This window comes from the organism of the source record quoted next, unplaced genomic scaffold (genome assembly GCF_019419815.1).
Source record: "Pyrus x bretschneideri cultivar Hongxiangsu unplaced genomic scaffold, Pyrus_bretschneideri_v1 Contig17, whole genome shotgun sequence".
Lineage (NCBI taxonomy): Eukaryota > Viridiplantae > Streptophyta > Magnoliopsida > Rosales > Rosaceae > Pyrus > Pyrus x bretschneideri.
In genome coordinates, this window is record NW_025999468.1 from 529,283 (window position 1) to 546,385 (window position 17,103).

Genomic DNA, 17,103 nt, shown 5'->3' on the forward strand with positions numbered 1-17,103 from the left:
GATAATGAGCTCTAAATGCATCTACGTATAACCACAAACAATGCATCCACTATCATCAATATATACTCACCTGAAGCTTACATGGGCGTCTGCAGCATCAAGCAACAATATGCATATCTATACTAATGCATACACTAAAGCATAATGCAATTGACATGACATTTAAAATCGTAATTCCATTTAAAACAAATTTCTGGGAAAACGCAAAGCATATATATGTATATATAGAAAACCAAAACCCACTCACTGGTATATAGTTGGATTGTAACCCCCGGGTCTCGTTTGACTGCGCTCGTCCTCCAAAAACATCTCACCTATATGTGAAATCACTATTTTAACATTAATTTTAAGTACATAACTAAAACTATGTAATAACTTATACGTTGCTCAATTGGGGTGTTTGAATATACCATCGTGGCCTACTTAACACCATGAACAACCTTATATTTTTAGAATAATTTTTCGACGTCCCACGCGCCTTCATGCCGGCCAAGGAATGGCCACGCGCAAGCACATGCCTGGCACATGGACAGAATGCTTAACGCTATTAGGGAATATTTCATTAAATAATAGAATTTTTCGTTAAATATACCTGACGTCGTTAGTATATTCAATCAAAGTTGACGGAATATTCCTTGTCTTCTCTGGTGGCTATGCTGTAATGCAGCACCGGTCGCCGCTGCATCGCTGGTTTCTGGAAAAATTTAAAACTTGAATTTCTACTTCATTTCAACACCAAACTTCACAAGTCTTATATGGGTTTAAAGCTCTCAACAAGGGGAACAAATCCTTACCTCTTAGAGGTCCTAAAACTGATAGGAAACAACCGGAAACTAGCTCGACACAACCGGCCAAACTTGAAACTCGACAAACCTTTTGACGTTCTAACCACTCCAAAATTAGCCTAGGATCCTTATAGAATCGTTTAGGACCCCTTTTGAACCTTAAAATCCAATGAAATGCCCACAATCATGTCGGAGTAACAGGGTACCTCTTCGGAGCTTATGGTTCTTCACAATTCTGATGTCCTTTCTATGAACAAATGGTATGGTTAGACTCGCAAGCTTGCAAGGAACACGAAGGTCGTCCTTAGAAGTTTGATCTGTGAGGTTTTGGTTTAGTTTGAGTGTGGTGTCTTCGGTTGTACGGACAAAGAAGAAAATTCGAGAAAAATGGTGAAGGTGGGTTACGTACTTGTGTGTGTGTGTGTGTGCGCGTGTATGGTCATGGTTTGGTCACTTTAAAATGGCCTCAAGCCCTAATTGGGCTATAGGATTTAGGGCCTAGCTAATTGGTCCAAATAGAATTAAAACCAACCCGATCTCACTTATTCATCTGTAACGTTTTTGTTACGAATCCAATTTTGCTCTAACTCGTGTCAACACACTCATGACATCGAGTACAATTGACCACCTTAGCAGAAAAATAATTTAAAACTATATACATACATCCATGTCACTACAACTTGAGGGTATAATCATCATTTTCACACATTCAAGGATAAAATATATATTAATTCAGGACGGGTCGTCACATTAGATCCATAGATTATCGCCCGATTGAGAAATTGGGCTCGGCCTGGAGCCTAATGCCCCTCGTTTGGCACACCTTCTAAAACATCGAATATAACTAATAATACAGGGCTAGTTGTTTGGTGCCTTAACCGGATAAATAGTCAACTGCCTAATAATGCGGTCAACCTTTTTTATTACAGTTCACACCTGCTAGTGAATACACTCCAAACACTCGGTACGAATTAGTCGGGGTTAGAAACGCACGAGGTTCTTTCTTCTTCGCGCATCTACTCTGCTGGCGAATCAATTCGTCTTCTTCTTTCTCTGTCCCAAAGATCTTTTTTCTTCTGTCTCTTGCTCCCTCCCTCCTTCTCTCCACGTTTCCTTCCCTAGTCGTCAATATATATTCAGCGATATCTCTCGTCGACACTTTTACAGTTTCAATCCCCGTGTACCGATGACTTGTAGGAAAAAATAAAATAGAAAAACTCAGATTTATTCTTCTACGATGTTGCTGCAACAAATTTAGGTCCAATTTCACAACTCAAATTCATCAAAAGCTTCATTAATACAAACAATTTCACGGGTTTTGCATCTTTGTATAGTGGGGGAGCCTAAACCCCAGCTCGCACCCACACTCTAGATCACCACCGACAAAAAATAACATTATACTAAACAAATTTCATATGAAAGTTGAGGATTCTAAACAATTTCAACGAAAATGAGCAGTAAACTAGGAAACAAAGGTAAATCTCAGAGAAATCCATGACGATAATCTTATGGCACTGATGCAGCCACTGGCCCTCTTTTTTTTTTTTTTTTTTATAATGTTTTTTTTTAAATTTTTAAATAGTCAGTTTTTTAATCCAATACGTCGTTAAACATGTTAAACATGTGACTAATTTAGTTAGTACTATTCAATGACTATTTATTATATTCGAATGCTTTAGTCAGTACAATCCGAACTGCTGAATGAGGTCATAAGGGTTTAATGTGGAATGGAAGGGTATTGGGTGGCCTATCCTTGAAAAAAATTATCTTCGAATCTCTTTCACCAAATCCCACCGATCAAGTAATCCGGCTCTTAAAATTTGATTTAATGGTTAAAATTATTATAAATTTTAAAATGAGCCTTTGTTTTTAACCATTGGATGAAATTTTAAGAACTCAAATCACTTGATTCGTGAGCTTTGGTGGAAAAGATCCGAATAAATCTCTTTCCTATCTCCTTGGGGATTTATAAAAAAAAAAACTAATGAAAATAACTTGAAAATTTTGAGTTTTAACTATAAGAACAAAATAAGGGGTCAAATGAATAATATCAGATTAACTTTTTAGTATAAAAATGTAATTTTTCATTAAAATAAACAGTATTAGAAATTTTTCGTTAAAGTTCTCTTAATAAGAGTTGGAGTTGTTTTATCTCTTTCAAGTTTTTTGGTTAAACGATCTCTTTCAAGTTTTCAATCAAATCTAATTAAATATTAAAAAATAAAAAATCACATCAATCATCTCTTATCAATATCTCTGGATATGTCTGGGTTCAAGACTGCAGGTTTTTATTACAGGAAAACTCGAAGTGATTTCTATCACTTTCCAATCATAACCCATCTGATTTCAGAATTTGTGATTTTTTTTAAGGAAACTAACGAAAGGGTTTGAAAACTTTGAATTTTAATGATAAAAATAAAATAAAAGGTAAAATAAATAATATCATGATTGAATTTTTAGTGTAAAAAATAAGTTTTTCGTTAAATTAAACAGTATTGTAGGTTTTTCGTTAAAATTCCTTTTTTTTTATAATTGGCCTTTTTGCGTAAGAAAGTTTATAACATAAATTACGTACAAATGTTGCGCAAACTCCTAAAACCATCTTCAACTGAAAGAGGAGGATCAGATGGTTCGTTTTAACTTTATAACTCTTCAAGAAATTAATATTTTAATAAATAGTATCAAGCCATATTTCTTACCATCTCCAATCGAAGGGCCAAAGGGCCATAGGCCAAACATAACCCTGTGACAAAAAATCATCTTCAACTGAGGGGGCCAAAGAATCATAGGTCAAACATAATTTATTATTTTAATTTAAATACTACAACAACTTAAATTTAAAAATTATAACAACTTAAATTTAAAGTCTATAATCATATAATCATGTTCATCATCATCATGGATTATAATCAAAGGTAAGGCCATCTCCAACCGAATGGTTCAGAGGGTCGAAAACAACCCGAAAACCGTCTCCAATTGAGAGTTAGACCAAATGGCTCGTGAAATCTGAGAGGGCCCCACAAAATCTGAAAGGGCTAGAGGACTGACTAGAAAAATCATTATTCCTGTCGATTATAACTGATAGGAATCCTAATCTAAAATTCAAATGCAACGACTAGCTGATATCAGCTAGCCGTTGCATTTGAATTATTATTATTATTTTTTTAGGTTTTTTGGGCCTTATTTTTTTAATTCTCAAAAATTCTAATTTTTTCCCTATAAATACCTAAATCATTGATTCACTATTCCTTTAGATTTAATTTGTAGTTTTTAAGTTTAATTCGTCGTTATATAAGTTGCAGTTTTTAAATTTAAATAATAAATTATGTTTGTCCCTTTAGCCCTCGGTTGGAGATGGTTCTTTGTGACAGGGCTAAAACAAACCCTATGACCCTTTAACCCTCGGTTGAAAATAGAGGCAAATATGGCCCTATACTATTCATTAAAATATTAATATCTTGGAAGCAGAGGGCTAAAACGAGCCCTCTGGCCAGCCCTCGGTTGGAGATGGCCTAAATAACTACCGTCAGGCCATAATTTTCCTCTTTTTCCTATCAAAATAGGCCTTACTCATTGGAATCCAAAGTGTTCCTTTGCATATTCCTATCATCCATTTCTTCTTGTATTTGTTTGGCCTGTTCTTCATGCCTACGGTTCCTTTCTTCCACGACAATGGCATTTCGCTCCTCCATTAATCGCAAAGAGGCCGTCATTTCTTGTTGAAAGGCGATATCATCCTTTGCCTTGCCATTTTCCTTCAATTTTTGGACCTTATTTTGTCCCATAGTCCTAGGTATGGAATCTTCACCCGCAGACAAAATATCTACCATTGTTTCTTGAATGGTAGGAGATCCATCTTCATCCCCATCTACAGCTGAGGATGCAGTTCTAAACATCGGCGTAGGACTTACTCTATGTTGAGGTGGATCTTCAAATAACACCCACCCTTTATAAATTTCCCAACAACCGTGATGCTGAAAGGGTTTCGAGTGGTCCTTCATATACAATTCCTCCGCTTGGCGTACCTAGAAAATATAATTACAAAAATTAAAGGAAATTAATTTATGAAATTAAATGTAATATAATTAAATATTTAAAATAAATTATGAAAACACTTACTTCATCGTACTAATTGGCGCCACTTTCATGTCTACTTGCAGCAATTAACAGTGCTTGGTGCCATTTACTCAAACTTGGATGAAAATGTTTCTTCCATCTTGAAGAACAACTCACGTGGTTTCAGGTATTCAATGGAGTGGTGCCTTCGTAGAACACATAGTATTTTTTGGACGTACAAGTCCAAACACCTTCACTTGTTTGAGAACTCCCCCTCACACTATCTTTCAAGACTCATCTATAAGACTTGCAAAGACCTTCATCTTCTTTTCGGGTCCAAGCCCTACCTTTCATTGCAGATGTGGCCATTTGAAAATTATTGAAAAAATTGAAGGAAAGATTATTGGAAGACGTAAGAAAATAGAATGTGAAGAATTCAAAAAAGTATGGAATGGTGAAAATTATGTGAGAAATGATGTAGGAATGACTTAGGTATTTATAGGGAAAAAATGGGAATTTTTAAAATTTGGCCAAAAAAAATATCAAATCCAACGGCTAACTGACGTCAGTTAGCCGTTGGTTTCATTGGGCCAGTCGGTTGGCCTGATTCCTCTTTTTGGCTCGGTGGGGCCCACGTGCCCTTTGGCCTAACCCTCGGTTGGAGACGATTTTTGTGTCATTTCGAGTTATTTTCGACCCTCTAATCGGTTGGAGATGGCCTAAGGTTATGCAAAAATACCAATTAAATAAAAAATATTGTCAATTTACGACTCGAACTTATGTTCTAATGTGAATGTACCATCTTCATTATTTTTTGTTAAAATTTTGTCAAAACACATGATCTACAATCCGTGGGACGTATCTTATGCTTCCTCAAAGACAAATTGATTTTTTTTTTTGAATAAATGATATTATCTATACTAAAGGATGGAGGAGTGTACTTGGTCTCACAATGGGCTAGCAATAATATGGTTCAAATTCGCATTTGGCGATAGTCAAACCTGAGACCTTTCACTTACAAGTGAAGATGAATATCACTAGACCGTAGTACTAAATGACGTGAAAAATTGTATTAAACATATATAATTTCTACTCCAAGTCATATATAGGAGCTGTGAAAACACTAAGGCGGCATATTTGTGTGAATGTGAGACTTTTTGCCTTCACATCTTTACAATATCAAAATATGGAATCTTGGTGATAAATTAGCAAAATTTTTGTTTGATTGTATATGTAAACCTCTAATAAATTATGTGGTGTTTGGAAAATTTCCCTATTCCTTTATAAATTCCATTAAGTCCATTGTAGAAATGATTATAACTGTTATATTATCAAACTGCATCTTCGATTCTCCTTTGCATGAGTTATGTGAGAAGAGAATCGAGAATATGAGAAGAGAAGAGAAGAGGGGTGGAAACCTAGTAGAGTTCAACGTGACACTTATGCCTAAACCCTTGGATTTTCGGAATTTCAGACTAACATTTCATCCCAAAGTCTGCAATGTTTAAATATCACTGGAAATAAGGATTATGTCTAGTCAATGCTTTGCATGATTATGGAAAGTTAGGCAGGCTGCTTAACCATGGATCCAGTCTTAAACCCTATTCTACAGAGGATAATTAGAAGCTTGAATACTGGTGCTGTGTTCAGTCTACACTAACTCGAAATTTTCTCTTCTTTTTGCAAAAAGCCAATTCAAATTTACTTCAAGGAGAACCTCCCAATTTTTTGACTTTGTTCCAATCCTTGACACGACTAGTCATTTATTGTTTAAGAAATTGAATGGTTCCATGATGATAATTCTACAATAAAAATGCAAGTATTATCCCTTACTTAATTGCTCTCCTAGATCCATAATTCTAGTCAGATTACATTCGTAATTTTCACAAGTAAAATGAAACTTTTACTAGAGTATTATTTAAGATTTTTAAACTAACAGCATACATAAGGTCATACATACTAACATTTTCTTTCATGTAACCACTACGGCGAAGTCACCAGTTAATCTCCTTTTTAAAAGAAAAAAATAAACATTTTCTTTCATGTGTTGTTAAATATTGAATACAATATGAGAATGATAATACAATTAAAATCTTACCATTCAGATGTAAAATATTATAGATTTGTACTTTAAAAAGTTATCATGCTTCTTTAAAAAAAAATTTAAACAAAAAACATTGTAATTTCTCTCATGTGTTAACTTTTTTGTAACGCTAATAAATATTGGTCCAACATTCAATGACAGAGCCCACATCTTTTAAATTGTGTTTTTTTAGATGAAGTACGATATCCATTAATGAAAGATTGAAAACATATAAAGGTAAAAATATGATGCTAATAATGGATTTCGATAAAAATCTTGCCTTAAATTTCAATTTGAACTAAGGGTAAAATAGCGTCTCACACTAAGCAACTTATATATTGTTGGTATCCTAAAAAAAATATCAGAAACTATATCCAGAGATATTTCGAAATAAGTTACTTGTTATTAAGTGTCAAACTTAACCTTGCTAGCCGATGAGCAGCCTTGTTCATTTCACGACGAGCATACGATACTTTCCAATTGGGAAAAGTAATCTCAGAATCATGCGAACATCCTCAAAAATATGTCCATGCGGGCCATCGTTAGTACCTTCTACCCTTTGTAGCTTTGCAATAATCATTAGAGCATCCCTTCCAATTCAAAATTTTCTCACGCTACTACCTGCATAATTCAGCCAGAAGCGGAGAATCAACCCTATTAAGGGCTGGTTTGGTATTGCTGTGCTTTGAAAAAAAGCTGCTTCTGATGTGCTGTGAGAATAAGCAGCTGTGAAATAAAGCAGCAGAGTGTTTGGTAAACTTTTTTGTAAAAGTGCTTTTGAAGAAAAAAAAAGCAGTATTAGAGTGTTTGGTAAACTTTTATGTAAAACAGATGTGAAAAAAAGCCGGTTTTTCAAAGCTAGGTTTTGCAGCTTCTTGTTTTTGGCTTTTTTTCATCCAAAACTGTGAAAAAAAGCTGAAGCAGAGTGTTTACCAAACACAAAAACAGCTCCCAGCTTTTTTTGATAGCAGCTTTTTTCAGAATCACCTCAATACCAAACCAGGTCTAAATCTCTTCCCCAAGGCAGCCACGAACTCGCCTTTCTATCTTTTCGCCAAGGCAGCCACGAACTCGCCTTTCTCGTCTCTCAGCACCACCTGATGCCTCCCACCACGCCGTTATCGTCCCAAAGCCGTCAAAATTGCATTTCAACCACCCATTCTCAGGTTTCCTCCATTTTTTCGGGGACGGCAGTTGTTTCACTTTCTTTTATCTCATGCCATTTCTTGCATTCTGTCAACCATGCTTGAGCTTGATGCTGAATGTCCACCGGATTCTATTTGTCATACTCTTCCACAATAACGGGTTGCGGTTTTGCCATAAACAATGATAAATTGCAAATATTACAAGTAGAATACTGAAGTTTCCAATCTTTTGGTATAGCTTTTAGCAACTGCCGTATGTGTTGATCAATTGGCTTCACAATAAACATACAAATTAATTACGACACTGATATAGGGAATAATTAATTTCCACAGTCGTAGGAATGTACTCACTTTTGATTAGTTGACTATATATAACAGGAAAAAAAACATTAAGATCTAAAAGAGGAAAATGGAACAATTAATTAAACAAGACTTTGAAAAGAGGTGGGCGAAATAAATCCAGAGTCGCAATTTTCCTATCAATTTTTCCCAAATATGTTCATTTACAATTAACCCGACGAAGGCCATAGGAATTACTTTACCAACTTTGTTTCCCAATCATTGAGAAAGTAGTTGATGCAGTTTTAAATAACGATCGATCGTATGCCCTAAAGTAATAGACTTGGTCATAACAAACAATACAGTCACTTAGTACTATGTATTATTTCTCTTTGCTTGTAAGTAAGAGATTTTAGATTTGATTCTTGCCAAAAACGAATTTGAATTATATAATTACTAGCTAATTATGAGGCTAATCCCCTATCCCCCTTAGTATAAATAATATCGTTTGTTAAAAAACACAATATATACGTACACCCTTTAATTTGCCTGATCAGTTTTTCCGTCTACCCCTCCCTTACCCCAGTAGGATATTACAAGTAGTATACACGATGGAGCGACGTGAGATGAATTCATGCATATTAAAGAAAACCATTGAGAACTGTTCAAGAAACTATAGGGACTCATACATGACAAGTCTTTTGGTCGGTTAACCATATTATGAAGATTTGGGATAACAGGTATATATAATTATTAATGCAAGTGACCATCTATCACAGTGATGAAGATGAGTGTTTCTCTTGCATCACGGCGTGGGTTCAAATCTCTATCGGCTCACTAATCTAACATCTAATCTAACAAATATATCGTTTAACAAAAAAAAAAAGAAGGTATATAATCATTTGTAATAATCTTTTACTACATAAATAAATTGAGATTTTATTTAAAAGAATATATTACAATTTTTTATCTTGGCTAAATAGCTCTTCATGCATTTATACCATCAATTTCTAGTCTCTTTGTGATATTTTTGAGTTAAACTAGTTGTATTTTACCTTATTTTGTGTTAGTGTGTAACTATATGTACTTTAGGATCAATTTGGAGGCAAAAGAAGTGAAAAAGGCCATTTTTGGGGTTGACCCTTATTCAAACGTGGAAAGAAGTTTAGTGGCCTGATTTGAAGTCCAAATAAAGAATCCAAGATGAATCTGGCTTGTTAGAAGACTAGGAGCAGAATGGGAAAAGAATTAGAATATTTAGCCTAAATTGGAGGAGCCAAATAAGGAAAAATGTTCAAAACTTTGGCTTAATGGTTGGGATCACCTTGCAATCAGCTACTACCCCATTTAGCATTTAAATAATAAGGTTTCAGATCACTTTTACACAAGCCCCCTTGGGGGTCTCCCAGAGCTCTCTCTTCTCCTTCTTTAGCCTTTCTTCCAGAAACAAAATTCTATTTCCCTTCACCATACACTGCCGCCTAAGAAACCAAGTAGCCGCGTTGTTCTTGGAGAAGTTCAACATCAGAATTGCTTCAAAGGGGTTTCGTCTATGAACTTTAATTTCACTCATGTTGTTCTTGATATTTATATATATTTTGTAATCATATTGTGTAATTAAGTTCATAGTTGGGGAATTCGATGTGGCCTTGCAAACCTTTTCTATATTATTAAGTTTAAGTATTCAAATTACCAATCTGTGTTCTTGTTTCATTCACTGATTTTATAGTATAATTTGTTTGTTAATCTTAATGTTTGATCACCATTAGGGCTGCTTATGAATTATTTGATCAAGGTTATAGTACACATCATGCTAAATCTTGGTAGACATGTGAATAAATGAAGAAACTACTATGCATACATCCTGTCATGTGATTTCTTTGGTTCTATGAAGTTTTCTTGTTCTTAATGGATTCTTATTTGGTCATCTAAGTTGACATCACAACTAGGTTACAGATTAGGAGTATTTGATCACAACCACACATCAAATGGATGATCATAAATAAGTAAAACGAACCCTAGTTGCAGATTGGAGAGTTGAATGCGTTTTGACTTAATTTTCATAGAATTGACTTGTAATGGTGAAATCGGTATCCCTAGCTTCGTTTCCATCATTTCTGAATCAATTTATCATTCATCTTTATTGTCTTGCATTTTAAGTTACTTTATCTTTCAAAATAAAAATCTAAATTTAGTCTTCATTTTCATTGCTTAGTTAGGGCTCTCATAAAGCCATTAATTTGTAGAGCTCTAATCAATCCATGTGGTTCGAATTCCCATATATTTGACATGATGAGACCTATAAACTACAAGAAACATGTAGGAGCTGAGTTTTTAATGGACTGACTTTGTAGGAACTGGGTTCTAAGGAACTGAGATCTAATTTATAAGTAATGCTGAGTTTTAGTGAACCCATTCTTATTACTTAAGAGCATCTTCAATGACTCAAAATTCATATTTGAGTTCAAATATAAGGTAAAGTATCGCAAATGCACATGAGATTTGGTTTCGAGGCAAAGTGATATCCAAATTTGAGTTTCAATATGAGATGGGTCGTTAGTGGAGCCATGCTAACAAGAAAAATTTATCAAAAAAATTAGAATTTGAGTGTTGATTTTAACCATCTCCAATGCATACTCAAAATTTGAGTATTGAGTCCACTATTTTCTCTTCCAATGCAAAACCTTAAATCTTAAAACTCAAAATGAGTCTAAGGCCTTCCACAACGGTGCAAGTGAATGTGATTATTACATATAGGAATCAGATATCTTGAGTTGATTTCTATAACACTATTGTTACACTAGTGTGAGTTCAATATACTAGTACCACACTCATGAGTTTGATATATTGGTATATCACTCAAATTTTCCGAACTACTATAGAAGTGTTATTCCTATATGAGTTTAATATATTGGTATCACACTCATTTTTTTCGGTCTACTATAGAAGACTTTATAATTTAAGTCTTTACATTGGAGAAGAAAACCAAAATACATAAATCCACTACCTTTTTTCGATTGAATATAAGAGTTTAGGTTTAAAATCTGAGTCCTTACATTGAAGATGCTCTAAATTTTACACACAAAATTGAACTCAGTTTCAATGGTTCTATATATTTAGTTTTCATACATAATTTAGTTTTTTTTTTTCCTTAAGAAATAATATTATCTATACTAAAAGGGTGATGGAGTGTGTTAAGTTTCACAATAGGCTAACAGTAATATGAATCAAATTCTCCTTTGACACTAAACCATAGTACTAAGAGTATCTCTAGTGGAGTCTCTAAATAGGGACAACCACCGTATAAAATGGGTATAAAATAAATATAGGGACAAAATGAATCTCCAATGGATCGGAAAGTAAGTCCCTAGGGTATAAGGACTCACTGCATACATAATGTATGTTATCACATATAGGAACTGTATAGAAACAACCTTAAGTGGAAAACAAGCCCACAATGTTGATTGTAACTTTTAATTAATTAAAAAATGGTTAACATAAACAAGAAAATGTGCACTTTTAGTGAAAAATGGGACTCACAATCCTGATTGAAGATTTTTCTTTTAATGTCTTTAATTTTATTGCATTTAATTAATTAAAAAAAAGGTTAACATAAGTGAAAAAATGTACACTTAATCAAATTATCACGTAAAACTATAAAAACTTCAAATTTAGGGATTTTACTATAAAGATTCTACCATTGGAGTTCATATTCCTTGAAGGACACAAAGATTCATTTTAAGTCCTTAACTAAGCACTCGAAGGTGATGGTGTGAGTCCCTAAATAGGAACCTCCATTACAGTTGTTGTGGCTATATAACCTAGTTTTATATGAGAGACTTTTTTGGGTGTAATTATTTTTATATGAATCAGCCGAGGTGCCGTTTAAATTTGGACAAAAAAATAAACGAAAACCCAAATCATTAAACAGTTGGGTTGGATTTGGTTCATATCCCAGCCCCCCTATGTATAATACACTCAAAGTATGGTAAAATTCGCTTTGAATTATGAAAGTGAAAGGAAAAAAAAATAAAGGTTGTGAAGTACGAATTTCATAATATATAAAAATAAGACAAAAAAATAGGGATGATAATCAAATTATTAATTTCGATAATTGTGAATAATCATCTAAATGGAACGGATTTGGGGATGAAAATATTATTTGGTTATGGCGAAAAATTGAAAACATTATTCAGTTATGGTTTCGAATATGGTTACAGGAGTTCCCGATTCACATTCATCCCCGAATCCGATCCGAATAATACTATGTATATTCACCAAACTCATTATTTTGAGAATTACAAAAGTTGCATTTTGTGGGAAAATTGAAAAGTTTTGAATTAAAACCAATGAGAATTTAATGCTGCTTATGGGAGAGATCAAAGATCATCCATCATCATTAATGTATTCAATAGGGGTGCAACTCGGACGGGTTCAACCCAATCCTAACCCAACCTTTACAATTCAGGCTCGGGTTCGAGTTGGGTTTCATTCAAGTTCATTTGGGTCAGGTTTAATTGGGTTAAGGTTTACTTGGGTTGGGTCTGGATTGCCCAACTTTTTCAAGTTTAATCTTGTAACAACTTAGTTTCCAAGAATTCCTAAGAAAATTAAGTCTAGTAGCATCAAAGCTAGCTTACTCTAATTTCATAAATCAATCTACTATAAAGCTTTAGGATTTAGAGACTACGAGTATGGAGTGACTAATCAAAGCCTCTTATTCCCTAAAAGCTTAAGTAATGATAAAAGGTAATTTATTAAAAAAATATTAGAAAGGGTGTTGGTTTTTGGACTTGGCACACTTGGGTGTAGTATGAGCATTAATTGATATAAGTTACAATCTGGTTATAATGGGTTTGGTTAGTTGGATTTGGTTGGGTTGGGATGGACGGGCAAATGTTAAACCCAACTCAACCTAATCAATGAACAGGTTGAAATTGGGTTGGGTTCGGGCATGCTATAAATAAAAAAAACCTGCTTGTTCGGGTTTAAAGTCGTGTTGGATATGGACAGGTTCGGATTGACCTAACCCAAGTTGAATCCCTTGGTATTCATTATATTATAATGACGAAATTAGTATCTATGATATTGTAATATATCAATGAAACAAATATATTTTTAATATTAACGAAGATGAATATAACCGTTAATCAATGACTAATTTGTTATCCAGTGGATATGGTTATGAATAACATCCAATAGTTAATTTGCAGTTATGGATATGATTAATTTTTATGGTTATGAAGATAAATATAATATTTTCGTCCCTAAATTGAACCGTCGCCATTCTAAAACGAAAATTTCACTATAATTTTTAAAAATGATACTTTGGATACGGTCCCTAATCCTTAACATTCTTTAATTAAAACCTTAATAGTATTCAAAGTTTGATCAAGGTCCCTTGACTTTGTACATCTCATTATATTACTATTAATATTTATATTTTTATAGTTTTGACATTAATTGTTTGTTATTTTATGAAATTTATAATCCTATAAATTTAAAATCCCTCATTATAATACTATTAAAAACGGTTACAATAAAAAAATTCAAACATTTTGATTGAATAAATGGATAAAAACTATGTAAAAATAAGAAATAATAAATGGCAAAAGAATGTATCCATGGTGTTAAAAAAATTGGTACATTTCACATATAACAAAGTGATACATTAATAAAGAAGAATGGGTATATTATAAATAAATTAGAGTACAGCTAAAAGATTAAAAATTATGAGTACAAATGAATTTTTAAAAATATAGGTGCTAAAAGAAATTAATACATGGGTACAAAATAAAACTAAAAAGAAAATACTACAAATTACAAAAAAATGTTGCAAATTAAAAGTGGGTACATACTAAAAATATAAATATATGATACAAAGTTTAGGCATAAAACATAAATATATTATGTGTAATTTTTCTATCATTGATTAAATATACAATGTCACGTGACGATATAGACATAGGTACAAACACAAATAAAACTTTAAAAAATATAAGTACAAAATGAAATTAATATATGGGTACAAATTAAAAATGAAAAGAAAATTGGTACAAATTAAAAAATATTTGCAAATTAAAAATAGGTAAAAACTAAAAATAAAAATATATAATAAAAAATTTAGCTATAAATATAAATATACTAATCCTAACATTTTTAAGTCTAAAGGAATATATTTAAAAATAAAAATATTTTATTATTTAAATAATTAATGATATTATTAATACTCAAAGATTTTAAAATTCAAAATAAATAAGATTTTAATTAATAGAGTAACAAAAAAAAGACATGAATCTAATTTTCCCTATTTAAAATAATAAAATGATAATTACTCTTCTTATTTTCAAACATTTTACCTTCTCGGTGCTTTAGTTTAATGCACAGAAAAAGCAACCCTCTGCAAGCACAAAATCATGAAAGTCCCTCCCTGTCTCTCTTTCTCTCTCTGGCTCTCTCTTCCCTCTGGCTCTGGGCCTCTGGCTCCCTGATATCCTGTGTCTCAATGTTACGCCGCCAATGCCAATTGAGATTTGTCTTGTATTATTGCATTGGCCGAGAACATTTAATGCATGAGCCATGACTAGTATACGTTAAGTTCAATTTTCATCATTTCAGGGATCCCATATCCAGATATGTGAAAACAAAACCCTAATCTCTTCTTCAATCCCCACCGTTGAATACATCGGTTCACTTCTACTTTATATACACCCCACTCTTCCTCCATTTTCAGCTCACTCAAATCCGAAAAAAATCTCGTTCCTCTTTTCTTAGTTTTTCAATGGGTTCTAAAGCTCTAAATCCTAAGGCTCAGCCTTTTTTCTTGAACGGTTTTCAGACGCCTTATCTTCCTGCTCGGCCTGTATGCGCATATCGATTCGTTCATCAGCCCAGATCCTTTTTTTGCCAACTGAACTTGGTCCAACCCAACCCAACTACACAAAGGGTGCCGAGAAAGAGTCTTAAGAATAAGAGGAATTTTGCTCCACCAAGGTCCAGAAACCCTTTAAAGAAGCTTGAAGATGAGAACCATGCGGTGGGTGCTCCTAGGGTTCTCGCCTGGGTGCCCAAGAAAGATCTGCCGGCTGGGAAGAGGTATACAGCGTCGTGTCGGCAGATGAAGAAAGATACTGTGCGCGGCTGTGATGATGGCGGTGGCAGTGGTGTTGTAATTCCGTTTCCTGCAAGTCCTGATCTGGAAAATATCTCTGGTCCTACCACGATCATGATAAAAAACATCCCAAACCAATTTCAGTAAAAACTCTTTATGTTCCTGGTTTTTTTGTTGGTCAAATTACTGTTCTAGGTTTTTTTGGTTATTTTTCTTTGGTTATTTTCCGTACATGCAGTAACTTTAGTGTTTGGATTTAACGTTAAGGTTCAGTTCTTTATACTTTATCATAGCTTGTAAGAAGGAAGTAACTGTTTTGTCTTCCTTTCCTTGAACCCTTTTGTGTTAGAAACAAGACTCAAGTTTTTTTCTGAGGGAACAAGAAACATAGATATAAGTTTATGTACTGTTTTTTTTTTTTTTTTTTAATTTTGTAAATCTGGTCATACAGAAAAGTTAATAATATATAAACTGTGCAGGAGGTGTGATTTGCTGACCGTCCTGAGAAATCACTGCCGTGATGAGAACCTACAGGCTTGCACCAAAGTGTTACCACGAAATCTGAGTTCGACTTTGTTTATCTTCCAATGGATTTTATGTAAGTTTGAAATGTTCAGTAACTGCCATTTTTTGTAAGTTTAAAATGTTCAGAAACTGTGTTTTAATTAATTAAATTGTAAAAAATTGCTAACTTGTGTCATTTTATCCCTGTAGGCAATTTTGGAACCACAAGAGGACTGCCAATCTGGGCTATGCGTTTGTTAATTTCACCAGTTTTACTGCTGCAAAGAGATTTTATAAGAAGTTTCACAATGAACAATGGAAGGTCCGCAGCAACAAGAAAACATGTGAAATCACTTGCGCTAAGGTTCAGGTTGACATTCTACTCTTTTACTGGACCGGTTTTTTTATTTATAGTTTCGAATGTTTTATTTGATGGTTTGAAATAGACTGATGTTATTGAGCTTTGATCATTTTTGGTTTTGACGTGTTGTAGGGGCTTGAAGCACTGAAGAAGAACTTTGAGAGCAAAGTGTTTAGGTGCCACACGGAGGAGTATTTGCCTGCGGTGGTGGAACCTCCATGTGACGGTGTTCTGCAGCAGCCCAAAGTCACTCCGGTGGGGACACGTGTAGGGTTGCCCCTTGTAGAGTATTGATAGGGTGAGAAGTGAGAGATGTGATGGTAGAGTGTGAGATGAGAGTAGATGGGATGACCTGTGTTTTCAATCTCCCTAGCTTGAGTACTCTAATTAGCACTTCTGATTTGGTTGCAATATCTAGGGTGAAGTGAAAACATAGAGTTTATGATCATGACTAGTCTTGTTTAGTAGTTTTTTTCTTGAGCTAAGTTTTAATTAGCATTCATGTGTAATGTTAATCTCGGATTTGCTTAATAATTTTTTCTGAGTTTTCATGTTTCATGTAGTTAATAGTTTCTTAAATTTTCTTAATCTCATATCTTTTCAGACATATTTTAAGGAATAAGTTATAAAATTAATTGAATTATATAGGAGAGAAGGCTAGGTTGAAATTTCAGCCTTCTTCCCTCAATGGCATGCATATTTCCCATAGAAAAATTAAGGTCAGAAGACAAGAGAGCCATCATTCCTTAGTATAATGGGAAGCAAAGGAGAGCGTCATA

General features: G+C 33.7%; 1 protein-coding gene across 1 annotated transcript; it reads left to right on the forward strand.

The window, feature by feature from the left end:
* The first annotated feature begins 14,795 nt into the window (after positions 1–14,795).
* On the forward strand, positions 14,796–16,869 carry LOC103957016. Its single transcript, XM_009369080.3, has 4 exons — positions 14,796–15,602; positions 15,939–16,057; positions 16,174–16,333; positions 16,457–16,869. Exons 1-4 carry the CDS (start codon positions 15,130–15,132, stop codon positions 16,470–16,472), a joined length of 768 nt encoding a protein of 255 aa, XP_009367355.2. The 5' UTR covers positions 14,796–15,129; the 3' UTR covers positions 16,473–16,869.
* Positions 16,870–17,103: the final 234 nt, after the last annotated feature.